This window comes from Raphanus sativus, unplaced genomic scaffold (assembly GCF_000801105.2).
Source record: "Raphanus sativus cultivar WK10039 unplaced genomic scaffold, ASM80110v3 Scaffold0875, whole genome shotgun sequence".
Taxonomy (NCBI): domain Eukaryota; kingdom Viridiplantae; phylum Streptophyta; class Magnoliopsida; order Brassicales; family Brassicaceae; genus Raphanus; species Raphanus sativus.
The window spans coordinates 1-22,747 of record NW_026616189.1 but is presented as its reverse complement, the minus strand read 5'-3'; the positions used below and the strand labels follow the sequence as shown (position 1 = coordinate 22,747).

At 35.0% G+C, this 22,747-nt stretch overlaps 5 protein-coding genes across 6 annotated transcripts; 3 read left to right on the top strand and 2 right to left on the bottom strand.

The window, feature by feature from the left end:
* Nucleotides 1-5,753: 5,753 nt before the first annotated feature.
* LOC130503235 (sm-like protein LSM5) lies at nt 5,754-6,995 on the top strand. The gene is made up of 4 exons (XM_056997916.1): nt 5,754-5,913; nt 6,014-6,137; nt 6,565-6,637; nt 6,762-6,995. The coding sequence occupies exons 1-4, from the start codon at nt 5,877-5,879 to the stop codon at nt 6,795-6,797; spliced, it is 270 nt and encodes an 89-aa protein (XP_056853896.1). The 5' UTR covers nt 5,754-5,876; the 3' UTR covers nt 6,798-6,995.
* Nucleotides 6,882-10,371, bottom strand: LOC130503234 (3-ketoacyl-CoA thiolase 5, peroxisomal). 2 transcript variants are annotated; one of them, XM_056997915.1, is made up of 14 exons: nt 10,229-10,371; nt 9,200-9,264; nt 9,029-9,113; nt 8,839-8,965; nt 8,640-8,738; nt 8,485-8,558; nt 8,304-8,411; nt 8,152-8,229; nt 7,947-8,079; nt 7,759-7,855; nt 7,567-7,690; nt 7,372-7,480; nt 7,202-7,285; nt 6,882-7,117 (listed from the first exon to the last, which is right to left on the bottom strand). In XM_056997915.1, the coding sequence occupies exons 2-14, from the start codon at nt 9,232-9,234 to the stop codon at nt 7,023-7,025; spliced, it is 1,248 nt and encodes a 415-aa protein (XP_056853895.1). In that variant the 5' UTR covers nt 9,235-9,264; nt 10,229-10,371; the 3' UTR covers nt 6,882-7,022. The 2 variants fall into 2 exon arrangements, with proteins under 2 accessions (XP_056853895.1, XP_056853894.1); XM_056997914.1 differs by lacking the exon at nt 10,229-10,371 and adding an exon at nt 9,378-9,938.
* A 1,326-nt stretch (nt 10,372-11,697) lies between these two features.
* On the top strand, nt 11,698-12,421 carry LOC108807914 (protein LATE FLOWERING-like). The gene has a single exon (XM_018580137.2). It carries the CDS (start codon nt 11,701-11,703, stop codon nt 12,202-12,204), a length of 504 nt encoding a protein of 167 aa, XP_018435639.2. The 5' UTR covers nt 11,698-11,700; the 3' UTR covers nt 12,205-12,421.
* Nucleotides 12,422-15,241: 2,820 nt separating this feature from the next.
* Nucleotides 15,242-18,873, top strand: LOC108812690 (probable pectate lyase 20). Its single transcript, XM_018585020.2, has 4 exons — nt 15,242-15,500; nt 15,908-15,973; nt 17,429-18,175; nt 18,329-18,873. The coding sequence occupies exons 1-4, from the start codon at nt 15,421-15,423 to the stop codon at nt 18,687-18,689; spliced, it is 1,254 nt and encodes a 417-aa protein (XP_018440522.1). The 5' UTR covers nt 15,242-15,420; the 3' UTR covers nt 18,690-18,873.
* A 465-nt stretch (nt 18,874-19,338) lies between these two features.
* LOC130503236 (UPF0725 protein At3g19520-like) lies at nt 19,339-21,472 on the bottom strand. Its single transcript, XM_056997917.1, has 6 exons — nt 21,270-21,472; nt 21,025-21,165; nt 20,706-20,928; nt 20,530-20,627; nt 20,355-20,441; nt 19,339-20,273 (listed from the first exon to the last, which is right to left on the bottom strand). The coding sequence occupies exons 1-6, from the start codon at nt 21,351-21,353 to the stop codon at nt 19,920-19,922; spliced, it is 987 nt and encodes a 328-aa protein (XP_056853897.1). The 5' UTR covers nt 21,354-21,472; the 3' UTR covers nt 19,339-19,919.
* Nucleotides 21,473-22,747: the final 1,275 nt, after the last annotated feature.

The window sequence follows — 22,747 nt, the reverse complement described above, 5'->3', positions numbered from 1 at the left end:
ACCCTTGATACACATTTTCTCTTCTTCTTCCTCTTTTCACCACATCTTTGTTTCTTCTTCATATGTACAAACACACACCAGTTTATCTCAAACACCGGAAGAAATAAATATTCTGGGCGTACTAAATTGAATTTGGAGGAGAAGATGACACCGTAGAGAATGAGGTGACATCACGCTTTTTACTCTGTTTTTATTTTTGTTTCTATACTTGTTTTTGTTTTTATTTTTATATTGTGTTTATGTTTCTGTTCTTATAATTTATTTCTGTTTTTGTTCTGTTTTTTTACTCTGTTTTGTTTATGTTTTAGTGATTCAATGGTGAAGAATTACGATGGAGGACCAGTAGAAACGTTTATGTGTCGAAGAAAGAAAAGGAGATAAAAATGATCTTTATATGGTAGTGAAGAATAACGAAGATGAACGAAATGAAAGTGTATCAGCACGTTTGAAAAAAGAAGAACTGAAGAAGATGAACTCGCATTCTATACTATATTCTGAGAACGAAATAGTATACTATTTATTTTGTAATGCAGCTATTTTTGTAAGATTACCATACTATTTGAGACATATTTATATACTATTTTGTAAAAATGTAATAATCTGATGACTGACTGTCAATATTTGAAAACAGGGGAAATTGTTATATCTCAGATGTGGGTCGACATTTTCGGGTTAGGATATAGTTTTATCATCTGGATTTAGAGTTTATAATTGATTTTAGGGTTTACTAATTAGTGATTAAGGTTTAGTATTTAGAGTAATAAAGGTGAATTTGAGGCCAGTATTAGATTTTGAGATTTGTGTTTAAAGTTTAGGATATGTAGTTTATAACACAGGAGGATTCCAAGTGGAATACTATATGAAATAATATTCTATTCATTAGACAATATACCATTTAAGCTCCATATAACTTAAATATTTGCTCATGTGTTCACTAATCCATAGAGGGGATTAGGGTTTAGTTTTGAAAAGTGGAGAAGATTTAATTTGGGAGTTTGGGTGTAGAAAAAAAAAGAATTATTAAATTACGAAATATGAGACTTTGGAAACCCATTAGAGATTGGCATTTCATATTTGGGGGCACCATAGAAGATGTCATAACATAAGATGATATATATTATTCATTGGACTCTAAATAGAATACTATTAGGAAATAGTATTTTAATTGTTACTATACCATTTAATATACATAAAACATAAATATATATCCATGAGTTCACTAATCCATAGGGGGTATAGTTTTCCAAATATATGACATGTTCATATTAGGATATGGTATAATAATTTATGATATTTTTCCCAGTCAGCGAAATGTTACACCTATTACAAAGGAAGACTCCAAACAGAATATTATATGAAATAGTATTTGTTACTTTAGTTATTATACCATTTCACTACATACACTGTAAATATTTTCCCACGGGTTCACTAATCCAAAGGGGGGGAGGGGGGTTAGGTTTAGTTTTGAATAGTTGGACGATTTAAATTGTGAGTTTGGGTTTAGGGTTTAGAATGGTACGATATAGTATGTATTCTTTAATGTAGCTATATATGTAAGGTTACCATAAATGGTACTCAAGTCCCCTGAATTATTGATAGAAAGAATAACGACGGTGAATGAAGTAAATGTGTCACAATTTAGGGTTTAGTATTTAGAAGTTGGGTCTGGATTAATCCTTATATACCATTTATAAAGTTTCTATACTATGTGGTTACGTTGAGAAAATTGGCAGCATTTTATATAAATTTTATTTGGATTTATAATTCAGTTATTTGAATTTAAATTTAGTAACTAGATGATTTGTCTAGAGACTAATATTTGAGTGGATGGATAAAGTTTAATATGTATGTTTTATATTATGGATGATAAATTTTAAATATATAATAAAAAATTATAGATTATATTTGGTTTATAGTTTCTTGATTAGGATATATATTTACTAATTAGAGGTAAGACAGTGGTGTGGATGATTTTGGTACTGTCGTTGTTAATAGTGTGCATTAAATATTGACCACATCTTATTTAGTTACCATCATACATAAGTTTCTCATTCACCATATATTTATTTTGGCCACATCATCTCTAACAAGACAAAAGTCACTGGATGATTATAGGAAAAATGAGCAAAACCGGATAATAATTGATATAAATGTTAGTTATTACATTATGTTAAAATCAATAGTCTGCACCTAATTAACATATCAAACTTAGACATCTCGCAAATAAACCCATAAATATTTGTTTTTATAGGGAGAGAAATAATTTTTGAAGCTGTTATAAATATGAACCTAAAAATTTGTAAAATTATATATTCATACAATAATAAAAAATTATAAACAGATATTTGTTTCAATACATTTTGCTTTTTACATTTTTCAAAGTTAATTCGCTTCTGTTCACAGCAGTTTATTCACCTTCTAGTTGAATAATCTTCGAGGCCGAGAACCCGGATTGAATTAATTAACTTGTATCACTATCTTTCATCTATAGTCGTCTTTTCATTTACGTTTGGTAGGGTAAGATAACAACACACTACATACCAATTTCAATGCCAAAATCTTTTAACATAATAGAGAAAGCTCGCCAAAAAGATGCTTGTTAAAGTGAGCTCACCATGTGGCGCACTAACACACACTGTCCCGGTTTCTCACTCACCGAGCACGATTAATACACTATAAATGTTAGGAAATGACAAAAGGATCTGCATTTGAGTAACTTGAGACTTGATAAACGTGTTAAATGGGCCGATTGTTACCAAACTCAGACTGACTTATTTTGGTTTGGGTCCCGTTATACTTGGAATGTTTTTTTCTTCTATTTATTACATCAAGAAAGTATTTGATCGACATGGAAAGAAAATGTAGATGAAGGAGAGTTTATCGATCATTGTCACATTTTAATTTTAATATTTTCACACTAATTTATTACTTCCTCCATTATTTAATATTTTATGTTCTAAAGTATTTTGTCAATATATAATGTTTTCAGTTCTTAATGTAAAATTTATAAATTTCTATATTATATCATTCATATTATATAGTATATTTTATTATTAAATGAATAGATGGAGCAAAGATAGCTAGGGATGTTTTAAAGTGTAATCCAAACCGGAATGGAAGTGATTTCAGATTGCGTTGAAGAGTTTGCAGGGATCCATGGGGCAACAAATAAGATGCAGTCATTCGCATGTCATAAGCCGCGAGTGAGAATCCATTTTTTAATAGTCTCATCAGGTATGTGAAATATATATGAGAAATCACCAATCTTTTTGACGAGAATTTCACATTTCCTACCCTATAATCTGTTGAGAACAGAGTATACAAGACCACCCGAAGGGGACTAAGCAACGAGTAAACTGACCTATTGCATATTCGTTTTGATTTTGCAAACCATGATAGTTATCTCGGAGGTGCCATCCTCCATATATTCTGGCACCGTGACACGATGAAGATTCCTTGATTGAGGATTCATTCGAGCAGCCCAGGGAAACCAAGTTATATTTGTAGGAATCTTAATTCTTTTGAGTCTGAACAGTTTCAGCACATGTATATACCTGCAGCAGAGTCTTAACTCTTTTAATCTGCTCATTTTTAAATCGAGTTTTACCATTTGCGCGAGATGATAGAGCTAGCCATTCTGAACGGTCTTTTCCAGAGGATTCCAGCTCCAAATGGATCGTGAGAAGAATTTCATACGGTGAACAAAGGCTTTGTCCAAGTTCCCTGCAGCTTAGACGGATGCCTAGTTGAAGGTTACCTATACTTGGGTTGGTAGGATTAAGCTTATGAAGATAACTAACGCATTACATATGAATAATACCAATTTGGCTACAAAAATCTTTTGACACAACAATAGAGAAAGCTCGTCAAAAGGCGTCTTGTTGAAGTGAGCTCATCATGATGTGGCGCACAAAACATACTGTCCCGGATCTCACTCACTGAGTTGTTCACGATTAATTCATTGTAAACGTTAGGAACTGAAAAAAGAATCTGCTTTGGAGTATATTGAGACTTGTTAAACGTGTTAGAAGGGTCAATTTTTAACAAACTTCCACTTAAATTTGATTTGGGTCCCGTCATCTTCTTTCAATAATTACTAAGACTTTTTTATTTATTGTATCAAGAAGAATTTGATCGACTTGGAAATAAAATGGAGATGATGATGAGTTTATCTTTGTCACATAACAGCTTTTAGTTTTTTTCTTTACACTAATTTCTTATTACAATTATTATATTTTTAAACCCGTATTTTGAAAACGTCAAAACCGTTTCTACCATGATAAAAGAAACGAAGTTGATTCAGTTTAAAATCCGTATTTAAAAAAAATCAGTAAAACAGCTAAAACCAGTAAATCTAGTAACTTCAATAAGACCATATCAACTTCAAAACCTGATCTAAGAAACCAACATATTTCATAATCAATATTTTGATTTTAAATACTGAATTGGTTTTCTATTTAATTTAATTTCTTAAAAAAATAATGTAAAATTAAAAATACTTTTAGTTCTCATATACTATTATTATTTTGCCACGTTCATAAAATTTGAGATTTAGTTGTAAAAATAATTAGATACAATAATTTGAAAGATCAATCAAGTGTTTCTATCAATTTTAATTTAGGGCAAATGACCAAAATAGCACTTTTTAAGTTTTTGTCACAAAAATAGCACTCAAAAATAAAATGATCAAAATAGCACCTTTTTATTTTGAAAATTTTAATATTTTTTTTTATTTTTAAAATTTTGAACACATACCTAAAAGGGGAATTTTCAAAAATACCATTTTCAATGTACCATTATTCATCTTTACCACCACTAAAGACACATTTTCAAAAATACCTTATTTATTAAAATGGTAAAAACTCTTATATATTTGTATTTATATGCTTTTCAAAATTCTAATCCCAAATTCTAAATACTAAACCTCCAATTCTAAACTCTAAACCCAAAATCTTCAACTCTAAACACTAAACCCTAAACTATATACCCTAAATTCAATATCCTAAACCCTAAACCCTAAAGTCTAAACTCTAAACCCTAAATCCTCAACTCTAAACCCTAAATCCTCAACTCTAAACCCTAAACTATATACCTTAAACCCTAAAACATTAAATCTAAACCCTAAATCCTAAACCTTCAATTCTAAACCCTTCATTAAAAGTAGTGGTAAAAGTGGTTAGTGTAAACATGAAAAGTGGTACTATGAAAATGGTATTTTTGGCAATTTCTCTACCTAAAACCCTAGCCCTTAACTCTAAATCCTAAGTCTTATATTAATTAACCCAAAGATTATAAATACATATTTACCCTTCAATAAAACTTTTTTTTGGTCATTTTCTTTTTTTGATGCTATTTTTGTGACAAAAACTTGACTTAGTGCTATTCTAGTTATTTTCTCTTACAATAGTATCCACTTGTGTACTGTATATATATATTTACTTAGATATATATTTATTTTTATTTTTCTAGTTAATAAAAGAGAATAAAAAGTGTATCACATGTAGAGTTATTTTTAGGTCTATATTAAATATTTATTTATTTTTAAATAGAAACCGAGATCGATTAAACCAATCTAACCAGTCAATCAGTACCGGATGGGTATCCCGTTTTCAGAACATTGCTTCCAACCCTATTTTCCTTAAATTAGATTGAAGGTTGAATATATAAGTTTCTATAGTTGAAGGTCGATCTTGCAAAACAATAGATAGTCTGAGGACCTTCTCACATATTTCTTGAAAGTAAAAACACTATGCGATCGTCCTCCTCGTCTAAAAATAACCTAAAATCCAAAGTCGAGAAAAAGAAAAGCTTAAACAAAGAACAGAGCAGAGCAGAGCAAATCGAAACGCTTTCTTTCTCTACTCTATTCTTCGTAAATGGCGAGCAACAATCCGTCGCAGCTTCTTCCATCAGGTAATCCATCCACTCTTGCTTGTCGCTTTTACACAGAAACCCTAAATCGAATAACTGAGATCTGAAGATTTTGGCCCCCCCAATTTATTTGGTGGTGCAGAGCTAATCGACAGGTGCATAGGATCGAAGATAAGGGTGATAATGAAAGGAGATAAGGAGCTCGTTGGTGTTCTCAAAGGCTTCGACGTTTACGTCAACATGGTCCTTGAGGATGTCACCGAATAGTAAGTCTCTCACTTAGGGTTTCTCCTGTTCTAAGTTGATTGCATATTGAACTGAGTCCAAAAAAGCATTATACTTTGTTAGTTTCCATTAAAGTTCATTGCTTTTCTGAAGAATGACATGAAAGATCGGATCTTTTTGCTCTAGACTGGAACATTTGTGTGTGTGTGTTTAGGGGTTCTCCAGTACTAAGTTCAGTGTCAAGTTTCATTACTGACGTTGAACTGATTCATAAGCATTCTAGTTTATTAGTTTCCGTTAAAAAGTTTATTGCTTTGCTGAAGAATGACATTTTAAGAGGACTTGAAGATCAGGTCTTTTTTTGCTTTAGACATGGATTAGACCTTTCTGCTTTGTGGATTCGTGGTGTTGCCATTTTCTTGACTAATCAGCGTGCGTCTCTCTAACTAAGCATGTCAATCTGTGCAGTGAGATTACAGCAGAAGGAAGTCGGGTCACTAAGCTTGATCAGATTCTGCTCAATGGCAACAACATCGCCATTGTAAGTCAAAGCTCCTTGTTTTTTTTTATTTGTTACTCGTTTATACTTTGACAATTGTATGCAACTTTGATGACATTAACCAGTCAAATGCTAAGAAACCTGTATTGAAAATGTTGTGTTGCAGTTGGTGCCTGGTGGAGCTCCAGAAGATGCAGAATAAGATATGGGAAGAGGATTGATTAGTATGTTAAAGACTTGTGTGAGGAAAGATGTTACTTTGGATTTTAGTATTTAACTCTTTGGCTCACCCACAAGTACTAGTTGATACATTTTGAATTCGGAATTACAAATTGTTCATTGTTCAACAACGTGAAATAGCTTAAACTTCACACTTTTTTTATTTGACTTAATGCCTTCATTGCTTCTCTGTATTCAACTTTGTGTTCTAATGACCACTCCCATTAGCCTCCACACGTGCATTAGATAAGTCATCAACAGAGTCTCCTCTCTCAAAAACTGCCGCAGCTCCCATACCAGTACCTGTTGCATTCACAATGTACCATCATTAATTTAAGTGTAAACATTGAGCCAGTTTAAGTCTTAGAAAACTCTAATATGTATTACCTATGCACATTGAAATAACTCCAAAGCGGCAGTCTTTCCCTCTCCGTTTCATCTCGTGCAGCAATGTTGCAACGCATCGAGCTCCTAAACATAGAGATTGGACTCTATTAGCTTTGTACTCAATACTTCATGTTACATAGTAAGAGAAGCTTTGTGGGAGTAGTAGTAACCTGTAGCACCAAGAGGATGGCCAATAGCAATGGCTCCTCCATTAACATTGACCTTATTCACATCCAGCTCTAGCTTCTTGCAACAGTACACATACTGAGATGCAAATGCCTGTTTTAACGGTTTATCAATAGCTATTCAGAGTAAGTATGATTAGTCTGAAACAGAAAAGACAATGTGAAACATTCTTTTACTACCTCATTGATCTCAAATAGATCAATGTCGCTAACTTTGAGTCCTGCTAGGTTTGCTGCAGCAGGAATGGCATAAGCTGGACCAATACCCATTACAGCCGGATCCACACCAGTAACAGCAAAGCTCCTGCATTGTTTTTGACATCATGTTTCTTGAACCGTCAAAAATGTTGACAAGTTTGTGTAGTCATTCACCTGAATACTCCAAGAATGGGAAGTCCCTTCTTCATCGCCAAGCTCCTCTTCATTAGCAGTACGGCTCCAGCACCATCACTAATCTGACTAGCATTACCTAGTCAATACACACACAAACACAAACATATTAAATGCTTCAATCTATTATCAGACTTAATGTCAATAAAAGGTGGAATGTTCTTTCTCACCTGCTGTGGTTGAACCATCAGGTTTAAAGACTGTCTTCAGCTTTGCCAAATCAGCCATGTTTGAGTTTGGACGTACACCATCATCAACAGAAACAACAATTGGCTTCTCTGCTTTTGTCACGGGGTCAACAATCTGTCTCAAGAACAATCGTTCATTAGAGACATCTCTAACCAAAAAAGGAAGTTTGGAGCTTCTTGTTTCTACCTTAGTAGCAACTGGTACTATCTCATCCTTGAGTTTACCAGAAGCGTTTGCAGCTGCAGCACGCTTGTGAGACTCCACCTGTTTTTGTTTACTAAATCAGTATGAGAATATGAGAGACAAGAGTGAGTAGAAAGAGAACAAAAATAGCTAACCGCAGCCATGTCCTGCTCTTGTCTTGTGATACCGTATCTTTCTGCAACGTTTTCAGAAGTAATACCCATTGGAAGCAAGCAGTCACGAGCTCCAGGAAACTCTTGTGCCTGTTCCCATCACAAAACTCTCCTTGTTGATTGTTAAGTGACTTTTATAATACAATTCATTGAGATAATGTACCCTCGGGTTTGTGGTGTGAAAGCCGCCTCCAGCAGTATGATCAACTGACATTGACTCCACTCCAGCACCAATACCTGTGCAGTTAACAACATAGACAAAGCTGTGAGAGAGAGACAACCTAGCCTAGACTACAAAAAGGTAAGTCTTGTTAGTACCAATGTCGTAATATCCAGCTCTGATGGAAGCAGCAACATCAGCAACTGCTTGTAGTCCTGAGGAGCATTGTCTGTTGACAGTTCTAATAGGCACGGAGTCTAGCTCGTGAAAGAAAGGGCGAAACAGAGGTTTAGTTATCAATCATCAACAACAAATGTTTATTGCTGTAAGAAAGAAAGAATCAGGTTTTAAGTTTACCAGGAAAGCCAGCAAAGTAAGCAGCTACTCTACACTCCATGGCTCTCTGAGAACCGGGAGCTATAACGGTACCAACAACGATATCCCCAACTTCACTTGGATCCAAAGATGTCCTTTCCACCACAGCCTAATGAAAGAAACAAAAGCATAAAGACAAGATACTAACTTCAGTGTACAAACAAGGTTTTACCTTGAGAACAGAAGCTAGAAGATCATCTGGGAGAGTGTCTTTAAACCCTCCGCGTTTAGCTTTGCAGATGGCAGTGCGATATGCCCTGAAAAAGAGATCAAGGAAGAATCAAGAATGTTGTTGAAGTAACTTCAAAAGGGTGTGTGGGGGTGTGTTAGTTAGTTGACTTACGCAACGATCACAACGTCGTCTCCAAAAGCAGCCATTGGGGAAAGCTCAGCAGCACAGTTCACAGCCTAATAAAACATGTTTCTTTCAGCAACAGTTTCAAAATCTAGTCTTTTTACTCTTTAATGTAAAATGTGAACGCAATCAAGGAAGCTCGAAGATCCTCTGAAACTAAACTTACGGAGAGAAGAGTAGGTTTATTATCATTAATACGAGGAAGAGAAGGAGAAGAAGGAAGTGGATTGAGATGACGAAGCAAAATCTTCTGTCTTTCAGTGGCTTTCTCCATCTCTCTCTCACTGTGAAAGCTAAGAACTTGTGTTTGGAGCTTAATTCAAAAAAAAAAAGGAGAAAACTTTCTGGGAAAATAAACAGAGAAGACTTCTCCGAGTGTATATGAAGGCTTCAGGATCCCTTGATTGTTCTGCCCACTCTGGTCTGAATGGCTCGGTGTCATTTGCCAACCTTGTCTTGTCGTTTGGTACAAAAGAAAGTTAACGGCGTTACAGTTAGGTGGTCCGTCTCTTTTTTCATGTTTTTTTCTTTCTTTTTTCTCCCCCACAGAAACTCACGCCGTTACTAGTGAGACGGGCATCAGACACGTCAATGAGCACCAAACCATCAGCCACGTAGGAAAATAAAATGAAAACGACACGCCGTTTTGAATAGAAAGAAGGGAACGACATCATGTTTTTTACTAGATTGATTGACCAAGGAAAGAGTTCTGGTTTGTTTAGGAAAAAAAAACTTAAAATGGACTGACGCCAAAAAATAGCTTTACGAATAGAATATACCATCTCAAAACATGCATCAGTTTTGGGATACAAACAGAACATAGTCATGGAGCTAGCTTCCCATGATAGTGTGCAAAGATTGCTTGATTCAAGAATTGTAATAACATAAGAGAGAGAGTGAGATTTTATGATTTGTAATCGCATTTTCTAATACCTAAGCAGTTCATTTCTTCAAATGATATTTTTACATTCTTAGCAAACAAATTAAAAACAATAAGAGAGAGCTTGAGAAAATTACCGGACGTGATGAGTGAGCTTAGTAAAAGACCCTTTCTACTTTAACTAAGAGTTACAAAAGATAGGTATATATATATGTAGACAATGTTGAACAAATATGCAGATGTTGAGAGAATAGAAGATGGTAGCTAGTAGTAGTAGCTACCACACCAAATGTTCAAAATTAAATTTAACCAACAAAACAAAAGAGAGACAGAAAAAGAAGTAACGTGGCTTTGGCGTTTAACACTTACTCACATACTCTTTTGTTCCTCCACCACTCTTCTTACCTAACCTCCTCTTAAATGTCTTTTCTTCATCGTCTCACGCTACCTACCCTTCTCTTTCTTTCTTGCTTCTAACGGTATTGTTACTTAACTTTATTTTTGTTATATCTATTACAAAGAAAAGTTTCATAAAAGGTACAAGATTTCTACAAGTGTAACTTCAAGGATTTGTCGCACTTGGACCTTGTTTTAGATTCATTGTTATTGACAAATGTTCTAATTCTAAAATGGGGGACAGATAATATATATACAAGGGCAAAGCTAAATGGGCCGAGATAAATCCATAAACATAAAGCCCGGTAGCTTACTACATTTTGTTGGGTGAATGAGAAGTTGCCAACTAGGTGTGGAGACAAGTTGCAAGGAGAAGTGGGCGGTGCTATCAGTCAGTCAGGCAGGCAGGACCCATTATCACAGTTTACCCATTTGCTTATCAAGTTATGGAGCATCCTTCCTTTTTCATACACATATTTGGCATCAGGATTCTAGACTTCTAGTCCTTGTTTAATAGATTAATGTCCTTGATGTATCTCAGTGACACTTGTTCAAAGGATATAATTTTATGATCCTTATATATGTTGCAAATTAAAAGACAAATGAAGGAGTCTTAAGTTCATTAAAGACAATGCCAACATTGACATAAGAGGAACTTTCTTATTATGCCAAGCAAGAGCTCAATTTAAAGAAGAAGTAAAGCAAACAAAACTGCCAATCTCAACACAGGAAAAAGAAGTTCCATTTCCCAGTTCAGAAGTCTCTTTCTTTCTCACCAATCATTCTTCTTCTTAACAACATGCACCACTGTTTACGCATTCTCTTTTCTCTCTGACTCTCTTATCTTCTCTGTTCCCAAAGCCCATATGGGTAAAAGAACCTGCTCCCAAAGTTGGTTCTCTGCAACAGAACAGAACACTTAATAGTAACAGCACTAATGAATCCACTCAGTTTCATATTCTTCATATATTCCAACTCTCTTCAAACACCATCTTAATTAACTTGACTTCTCTTCTTCTACATTGCCCTTATAAACTCACCTTCTCAAGCACATAGCAGACACATTCTCTCTCTCTCTCTCTCTCTTAGTCGTTAGCTCAAGGTATATAAATAGTCATATCCTTCTCATTATGATTTGGTTGTCCATGTTGTTTTAGCACTCTCTGGAAGTTGATCTTATGTTTAGTATCCTTTTTGGTGTGTAAAGATAAAAATGGAAGATGATCAGCATCACCATCAAGTAGAAGAGGAGGAAGAAGAACAGAACAAGAGAGACGAAGACATATCTTCCAGAGTTTTCCCCTGCCTCTTCTGTTCTAGAAAGTTCCAGAGTTCACAAGCCCTAGGAGGGCACCAGAACGCCCACAAGAAGGAGCGAACAGCTGCGAGAAGAGCCAAAAGGGCTAATGATTTCATCAACAACAATGACTTTCTTCACACGCTACCTCTATTCTTTTCTTCTCCTTCTCCACATCACTTGACCATCTTAAGCTACCCATCTTCTACCTCCTTTGGCTGCTTTTCAGCTGCTCATTCTGACCACCCAATCTTCAGATCCAACGGTGATCATGTCGCGTTGGATACATCCCACCGAAGTAGAGATGGTACAGGAGAGTATTTTGGTCAACAACTTGTTCAAGTTTTGGATCATAACTGTAACGTGGTGACTAGTGAGAACGGTAAAGATCAGTGTCTTGATCTATCCCTCCATTTGTAATGTAAGGGTGTTAGATCAGTGGGAAAATATATCGTCTGTGCCCACATTTCACAGAGTACATTGATGTTCACACACTTGACACACTTCTAGTCGCATATATGTTTCTTACTCTGCATGAGATTCGCCCTAACGTGGATGTATATGATTATAATGCCCACATGGAGAAGCTGATCATCATTGAATAGAAGATAATAGTTTTCATGTGGACACCGGACAATGTAAGACCATGTAAGACCTATAACTTGATGACTTTAGCTGTTAATTATTATTATCAAGTAATTTACTATTGAATGAAGAAAAAGAATCAGAAAATGTTAATGAAAAACATTCGCACATGACATAATCCGTGGTTGGCCGAAGTCAATATTTTTTTTTGTAATAGCATTGAACATTAATACTATTGTCTTTGTTGGTTAATGTTGGTCAGTCTGGAAGCCTAATCACTGTCCATTGTCCAACATGTGGAAATTAATGAATCAACTGATTGTGTGAGCGTAAATTTGAACTTGTTTAGATAGATATATATATATTCTATAGTTTTTTAAAAACATTTTCTGTAAATTATTAATGATATGATATTTAACCATATAAAAATAAAACAATAAATAGTACCTGCCGCTAACTGTAATCAAACTACTAATCCCTCTGTTCCAAAGAATTCATATTTTAGAAAAAAATATTTCAACTTTTTAAAAAAATTCAATACATTACTTAATAGTAAATTGTAAACTTGAAAAAAATTGTGTTTATTGAAATTAAATTGGTTAAAATTATAGGAAATAGTCATTAATAATCAGTATTTAATAGGTGTGAAAATTCTATAACTTACATTTTTTGAAACAAGGGTATATTTGTTTTGTGTTTAAAAACTAAAAGCTACTGCTTGACTTGGTTCAAATTAAAGAAAATCTACAATGACCCCAAAACATATATATGTTAATGTTCTAAGTTACGCTAAACTTCTTAAGGATCGTTAGCAAAAAAACTTGTCAGAGATTGTGATAATCTATATATTATCATGCATTTCATTGGTTTCTGATCGTTATAAAAAATATCATTGGTTTCTGACAGTATTCAATCATAGTGATCATATACAGCTTTCTTACGATTTTTTATTGTACATCGAGTGGTGGAAGAGATCTGAAATCATCAAAACTGTGCTGTAACTATTTAGATCCAAATCTGTTGCTTCTCGATATGTACTTGGTATCGTACATGTTAGCAGCCCATCCAAATTTCTTTCACGAAAATGAAATAAAAACCAAAAATAAAAATATTTTGTATAAAATGTTAGATAAAACTTTTGAAATAAATCTTCTACATAAAATTTTAACATTAAATATATATATGTGTGTTATTTAAACAGAAAATGACATACAACCATACAGGGAAAATAAATCACTCTTAATTTTTATAATACTTACATTATAAATACGAACATCCACATCACATTTTGACGAAACATGATATAAACTTTTCAGGCATCCAAATTGTTTGCGTGGACCTTAATGGATATAAGACTTCGCATAATAATATACCATACCTTTTACATACCATTGTGCAATTTATTTATAATAGCAAATGTAGAAGTCCGTTTGGTCCAATTGTGAATTAGATGTTTCCAGTGCTTCTTCTACATCAGTTCAGTTATGAAGTTTGACTAATAGAACTTAGAAGAAACCATTTTTAGCATATTAATGGTCGAAAGTTTTCTGAAGATCTTTAATGTGGTGCAAATATAGTCATTCACCATAATTTCGCGAACTAAAGACAAAAATACTTCTTGTGGATATAATACTTGTAAAACTGTTTATCGTAGATTTTTTGGGTGCAAATAAGTAATATATTATAGAATTGATTATAAAGTTGTTTATCCTATTTTCAATTGATAAAGTTCTTTGTCGACAATCAGTATAATAAAATGTATATAATATACAGTAACAATATATATATATATATTATTTTATATAATTGTGACATATTAATATATTATTTTAGCTGCTGAATATAACTTTTCCTTTAATTTGTTTAACTTTTTCTTTCTTGGCATCAATAAACAGTGGCCGAATTTAACGTGGTCTTAGAAAAAACAGTAGAAAATATATACAAACATTGATGATTGGGTCTTCAAGGTTACACACGCAACATTGATTGGCTAGTTTATGTAATCTGCCACATTGAGCTAATCACCGGCGTGTTTTCCGGACATTCGCCGCCGACGAACAGATATATACATTTATTATATGTTAAACAATGACGTGGACACCATTTAAGAGTAGAACGTGTAGGAATGACCAGCCGCTCGGCACGTGATCCACCTGGTACCGCACGTGATAGAGAGAGATGCCCAGTGAGAAAATTTAAAGTAGCAGTTGGAGATGAAAGATGCAAAGTAGAAATTTGACCCAATAAAAAAAAGATGCAAAGTAGAAAAAAAACGAGATTTGTTTTGTTCAGTTAAAATTTGGATAAGATTAGGCCCTACAAAAAAAAAAGTGGTGCATCCGTAATTATAAGTATCATCAAATTTTCGAAATTCTGATTTTAAAAAACATTAAAAAAACAAGTTATTTCCACAGATTCAGGATACAATATATATTCTAAATAATTAGGTTGTTTGTCAGCTTTTTGTTAATATTAAATTTGTTTCCCCACATCTGAATTCTAATTGCAGAGTTTTGAACCCATCATCTAATGTTGTGAACTAAAGTTTTTAGCTTTCTGACAATAGAACTATACATTTTGTTAATTCTGAAATGTATGTATGATATGTGAAGCATATATTGTTTTCTTATCAAGTACACAATATGGAAAATATAAAATAATTGCATAAATAGTATTTATTCTCATTAGAATTGCAGCTTTTATTGAAAGAAAAAAAACGAGTCTGTACAACATATCTTCTTGTTTGTTTGTCTCTTGTCGCATCACCTATATTTTCAACCTTGGGCGTTATAAATGTGAAACAATAACTCTTTAACACTATGGTGAATTTTTTTATGTCAAATCCACTATGAGTTTTATGTTCTGAATACTCAATTAATTAAGCCATGTCACGCACAATTTCTCTTATATAATAACTCCTCCCACTAGAGCCTTTCTTAAAATCTTTTCATACTTCTTCTTCCTTCGTTTCTTCTTCTTCCAACAGAACAGACCGACAAAGCCTCTGGCTCGAACAGAGACAGATAAACACAAAAGAGCAGAGCAATAACAATGGCTATCACGAAAGTACTTGTCCTCTTTGCTTCTGCATTACTCCTATCAATGCTTTTTGCTGGTGTCGATTCCACCAGGTATCATCGATTAATTGCTTATTATATGGAATGTTCTTAGTTCAGTTTGGAGTCAACTGTTTTACGTGATCTGGTTGATAGAACATAGCATTGAAACTTCAGAAGCAACTCAGAATCTATGATGAAAGAAGAAAGCATTTTTCTTCTTTGAATTACAGATCAGTATTACTTGATTTGTGTATTATGGATCTCAAATTATTGTAGTTTCGGATCTTTTTATTGACAATGAACAGATCCCTGTGCTCGAACAAAAGAGTGGTGTTATTAATAATGCAACACGCCAACACTAGTGGTGATTAGTAAGGTTTAGTATATTGCTTAATGAGATAGAATTGTTTCATTTCGGGTTTAGAGATAGTAATTGTAGTTTTGTTTTTAATATAGTAAACTAATTAATTGTGTTTCAGGTCCAATGAAACATGGCATGAACATGCAGTTGAGAATCCAGACGAAGTAGCTGCCATGGTGGACATGTGAGTATTTCTGTTGCTTGCATTTTTTTAATTTTTGCTTTATTAGGATAGTGTGATAATGTAATGTATGTTTGCTAATTAAACAGTAAGTACATCTGTTTGATCTATTGCGATTGGGTAGTTGGTAAAACAATAAATTAAACTTAACTCTTAAAGGACCAGTATCTCGTGACGTCTGGTTGGATAGATTCCTGTGATCTTCTTTTGTAAATAGTTAAGAAATAAAATAAATGAGAATTAAAAAAAAACAGGTAACTTGTATTTATGTGGAGCAGAGCTCACATGGTGCTTGTGTAAGAATTTTTATAAATTCTGGTCAAAGGGTTCAATCCATAGGGCCAACCACCAGACCTCGATTCTATTCCTTTTCCCACTTTTTCTTTTATCTTTTTTTTTTCTTTTCATTTTACAAAAGATAAAGATTTCTATTTATTCAATTTAACTGTTTTTAACTAGATAACTTTACTAAAAATGACAGGGTTTTAATTTTCCGGAAAATATTTAGGATTTGTATTCGTTTTATCCTATCTTAAAGTTTGCTTTGTAGTTAGTTTTAGTTTTAGTTTAAGTATTTTCAGACGAAAAAACTAGAAGTACTTTCTTTGTAGAGATCGTTATCTCTAAATGTATCTCACTTCTTGGTTCCCATTCAGAGGAAAAAAAACGAATGGAATATGTTTTTTTTTTGGCCATATAGATACATTTAGAGATAACGATCTAGTGTGTAAACTATCTATCAATATGAGAAGTGAAAGATAGAATGACTGTGGGTAAGTACTTTAGTAGTTAATATAAATTCTTTATACTTACTCTTACTGGGCGTTTCAGACTTCACTATTTCTCTGGGTGAACCAAAACATCAAACATCATATACTTGAGCTCATTTAGTTGAGTTGGATCTGGGTGCCATTTTCTCATTAAATGCAATGCACCATAACATATAGTTGAAAAATAGAAATAAAATGTAATGGTAAATATAAGAAAACGCATGTAGTAAATATAATTGCTTGCGAAAATCCTATGGACACATTGGTCCAGAAGAACATATGTAATGTTTTTGTTTTGTAACAAAAAACATGTGTAAATGTTCCAACAAACACCTAATCTTTTGGAGCAGTGAATCGCGACAAGCCCATGCATATGCCTCGTGTAGTGTTCTTCCAGTTCTTTCATGATTACTGTACTCAGAAAAAACAATAGTTCCAATCTTTTTTTTTTTTTTTTTTCAATAGTTCCAATCTTATCTCGTTATACAATAACCAATAATGTGAAACTTGTTACAAGATTATTTACATCATGTATTAAAAATGTATGAATGTGCCCACCGACGTAGATATCCTTTAGTTTCATGTTAAATGGCCCACTCAAAAATATTGGACCGGTTTTATTTAATTTAATGGTTATAGTACGTTGAGATAAGTTTGGTTCGCTAAAACCGGTTTTGATTTGTTTCAGGAGCATTCGTAACAGTACCGTGCGGAGAAGGTTAGGTTACTTCTCATGCTCCACCGGTAACCCAATCGACGATTGCTGGCGTTGTGACCGGAAATGGCAATTCCGGCGAAAACACCTCGCCATCTGCGCAATCGGTTTCGGACGCAACGCAATAGGCGGCAGAGACGGACGCTACTACGTCGTGAGCGACCCTAACGACGATAACCCGGTTAACCCTAAACCGGGCACACTCCGTCACGCCGTGATCCAAGAAGAGCCTCTCTGGATCGTATTCAAACGCGACATGGTCATAACGCTGAAGCAAGAACTCATCATGAACAGCTTCAAGACGATAGATGGCCGTGGCGTCAACGTACACATAGCTAATGGTGCATGCATCACCATACAGTACGTGACGAACATTATCATACATGGGATACATATTCATGACTGTAAACCTACTGGTAACGCTATGGTGAGGAGCTCTCCGTCGCATTATGGGTGGAGGACGATGGCTGACGGTGATGGGATCTCGATCTTTGGGTCGAGTCATATTTGGATTGATCACAACTCGCTCTCTACTTGCGCTGATGGGCTTATTGATGCTGTTATGGGTTCCACTGCCATTACTATCTCTAACAATTACTTTACGCACCATAACGAGGTTATGTTGTTGGGACATAGTGATACTTACACAAGGGACAAGGTGATGCAGGTTACGATTGCTTATAACCATTTTGGTAGAGGTCTTATTCAGAGGATGCCAAGGTACATACTTGTTGGAACTCATCTCTACAAATTATTTTATGTTATTTTATATTTTATTGATTTATTTTATGCAAATGGTTCTCAATTATACAATACTTTGAATGATTTATCATCTTAATCATTGGAAGGATGAAACCTTTTTTTTGATTGTAGGTGTAGGCATGGATACTTCCATGTAGTGAACAATGACTACACACACTGGGAGATGTATGCAATTGGTGGTAGTGCGAGTCCCACCATCAACAGCCAAGGAAACAGATATCTTGCACCGAGAAACCGGTTTGCTAAAGAGGTGACAAAGAGAGACTATGCAGGGCACTGGCAATGGAAGCATTGGAACTGGAGATCAGAAGGAGACCTTTTCCTAAACGGTGCTTTCTTCACACGTTCTGGATCAGGGCGTGGAGCCAGCTACGCTAGAGCTTCAAGTTTGGCAGCCAAATCGTCATCCCTTGTTGGCGTCCTTACCTCTAATGCTGGTGCTCTTAATTGCAGAGGTGGTCGCCGGTGTTAATACTTGTTCATTAGTCTTCTTTTCGGTTCTTGCATTTTATACATGGCAATAGCACTATTGGAGTGTTGAGGCTTGATTTAAAAACTGCCTCAACTGTAGTATAAAAGTTGTATGATTACATTCTTGTTTTACCACTCTCTTATATTTGATGTATCTATAAAGGCAAACAAAGTTGGGACTCCTCCTTTACTATCTTAATTTCTTATTACATCGTGGATAAGAGAATCTTGAAACCCACCAATTCACTCATAGAGCACTTTCTATGAAATATATTTTTGATATCTTAATTTCTTCTCCCGTTTATCATTTTCACATTCTTTCAAATATATTTTGCTATTTTCTTCTTAAATAAAGACTAAAGTTTGTTTGGTCTCTAAAATAGTCTTTTCTATTTCTTATTCTAAATATAAAAGAATGCTATCTTTACCGAAAAACAAAATTTTTTTTTCTAATGAATATATTTAAAATAGCATTTTCTATTTCTTACTATAAATAGAGTTGCAAGGCAACGACTGGATTCGTCTATACTTGGAACTTGCTCTTTTTTCAAATGATAGGAACATTCCCGAAGCAAGTTTCTTCTTTTCTTCCATATATATAGACCAACAACGAATGTGATCTTTACCGCCCTCACTAATCACCACGTTATAATTGTGATCCAAATTTTGAACACGTTGTTGACCAATATACTCTCTTTTGCCACATCTACTTGGCTGGGATGTAGCCAACGCAACATGAGCACCGATGGATCTGAAGATTGAATGTTCAGGATGATGGGTAGCTTAAGATGGTGAAGTGGCGTGTGGAGATTGCTTAAGAAAATATGCTTGCTTGTGAACCAAGAAACTCAAGATTAGGCAAATAAATGGATCTCAGAAAGACGCACAGTTTTTGATTGGTATTCCTAGTATACTTTCTTACAATAAATCTCACAGCACACACATGTGTTGATAATAACTAAACGTCAGCTTCTTTTACGAAACTCCAGCCGTTGTAGCTTTTATTTGGAGTTTTGTGGGCAAAGACAAATGATTCAAGAATGACAGTTGCTAACCAGAATGAGAAAACAAAGACATGAGAGAGTTCCATACTCATTGTCAGCTGAAGTCAAACTAGATACAACAAGGATTTTAATTCTTAAAAACAACTATGAGGAAAGAAACCAACAACACAAAGTCTATTACTATTATCGAGCATCGATAGCAGAGAGACCTGATAGAGGTCAATGATCTAGCATTTCCACCAATCAGCCATGTAGGTGGGTGGGCATGGGGGAGGCGTAAAGTGCAACCTCCTCTGCTCAGCGCAAATATCTTCAATGCTCTGAGGGCGAGTCATAGGGCGGCGTTGACTAGTGTCTTCGCCGACCGAGAACCCAAACCCACCCATGAGAGTGAAGTATCCGGTAGATGGATCCTCAAACGTTCTAATTATGACTCTGCGCTCAACATGCTCACCATCCTCACCAACCCGAGCCACGGGCAAGCCTTTAAACGTTATGTATAAAATGATACTTGCGGCATCCACATGCTCAATAGGTTTTTCCATTGCAACTCTCACAATCTGTAGGTGGGAGAGATGGCTCTTCAAAAAAAAAAAAAAAAAAACATTAGCTAACATTCATTCGTTGTTGGCTGGCTATATGGAAGAAAAGAAGAAACTTACTTCGGGAATGTTCCTATCATTTGAACAAAGAGCAAGTTCCAAGTATAGACGAATCCAGTCGTTGCCTTGCAACTCTGATTCATTCATCTGCAAAAGCAATAAATCATATAAATGACTGACAAAAGGCCAATAAATGAAATCAAGAAAGAGAGAAGAAAAAAGTGATATTGTGTACCAGGCGGAAACGTGATGTATCCTCAAAATTGGTCGGCCAGAAAGGTAATAATCCCTTGTCATCACATGCATCCGGTGTCAAGGGATAAATGGTGGAACCTACGAGTCAGAGATTTTATACAAGACATTAATAAAATTATAAGAAAGAGAGAAGGAATTTAAGTTCGTTTCTAATACCAATTGGCCTAACTGGTTCTTGGCAGTGAGGCTTATCAGCTTGAGGTCTAGCAATGAAGAGCATCAAATTCAAACGAGCATATTCCTCCTCAGAGATTCCAACCAGGAAGGTGACCAGCGAAGTGGTCACTGGATCATAAGCAACCAAAGTGATGCGGTATGAGGAGATACAGTTATTAGTCATGTTGAACTTCGTCAGGTGGTGGAACTTTAAATTTGTTCCCTGGAATACAAAATACAAAATATACATCAATGATCATAATCAATCAAGAAAGAAATTAATCAAAAATACTGAAAAGAAACTGAAATTATTATTTACCTTAGAGAGGTTGTAACGATAGATACCGAGTCTAGCGTAGAGATTGACCAACAGACGATTAGGAAACAGATTCCTCTTGTCTTCACAATCGTAAGTCAAGAGTCCCATTGGCGGTGCTGAGATATGTTCGATATCAAAACCCTAGTTATGAAACAAACAAAAAAAAAATTCAAAAGTCTCAGCCGAATGTGATCATATCCAAACAAACAAACAAACATATAAATTGAAGAAGAAGAAAGATTTACCCCTGATTCACTCACTTGCTCCCAGTAATTCATCTGCCTACGGACGAACTCCTGGCTATCTTGAACAGGAATACCAGAAGACATGATTGATCGATGCTGTTCTGGTCGATTTAGGTTTCGAAAGGAAGTGGCGATGTTAGGTTTTACGAGGAGATGCTTATTTCCCTATCTCTTTAATTATATGAACAAAACTTGGGTGCACCCCTGTGGATTAGTTAAAAAAAGGAAATTAAAACTAAAAAAAAATAAAGGGAAATAGCTTTACGAAAAAAAAAGGAAGACGTCGACTTAACGCTATTCCTCGTCGGCTGCTGCTTGAGGCTTCTTCTCAATGCCCTAAAAGAAGACAGATTGTAGTTTTCACACAAAAGTTTGAGATACGCGTTACTCTCTTTTGTCCTCTTTCAAATTTTAGAATTTGATGTCTTTAGATCAGGTCAATTTGCTAAAACAACATAATTAACTTCAAGTCTGATTATTGTTTGTTATATATCTCACGATCATCAAACAACAAGGAAGAAGGAAGGAGATGGAGAAGAAGAGCATTAGTTAAAAAGATAAGTTTTTTTTAATTGGAATTGAACTTTTGATTAAATCTACAGACGAAGGGGATCTAAGAGAAGTTCCCAAGAAGAGTAGCAGAGAGAACAAGCTACAAAGAAGGGAGAAGAAGAAGAGACTTGAGGCGCAAGAAACAGAAGAGTGAAGAAGAAGCGTGAATAACAAGGAGGAAGAATGTCAAACAAGACGAAGCTCTGATTACCACCTTTTTGTTTTGAGAATCCATCCCAACGTCCCTGCATTGTTAGAAATCTCGTTCCAAACGGCATCTGTTTGGACGACTAGTCCCTGGTGAGTGTGCTTTTCCTCTCTGTGTTTGACATGATCACAATTTGTTTTCTTCCGTCAGCCATTCTTTCGCCGCAAGTATTGCCTTTGTTAACTTAGCACCTCTGCCTCCGTAAACCTTCTGTCATTAAAGACCAGCTTGTTTCTAGCTGTCCATATTCCCCCAAGCAATCCATGGTGCTGTTGAGATGTACTCAGCCATGGGTCATGCCACGCTTTGATCGAATTACCATCTCCCACAGACCATCCCATGTTTCTCATCATGAGGTCTCTACCTATCAATACCCCTCGCCAGCCATGCGATTCTGCTTCCTTGTGTGATACGGTACTTGAGTGAAAGATTCACGCTGGCAGTATTTCCCGAGCAGAAATCTTGTAACTGCAGATTGAATTTGATTGCAAAGGGAAACCGGTAACTTGAAACAAGTCATCACATGCGAAGGCATAGCTGATGGGACGCTCTTTACCATGACAAGTTTCCCGGCTTTAAATAATAAAGCAATATAATGTATAAGCTTTATATGCAGACTCATCAGAACTAAACTCCATTCTACTACAAGTTCGTATTTATTCTGATTTTCATTGTTTGCTTCTAAATAATCAGCATCTTTAGTCTGAATATAATCCTT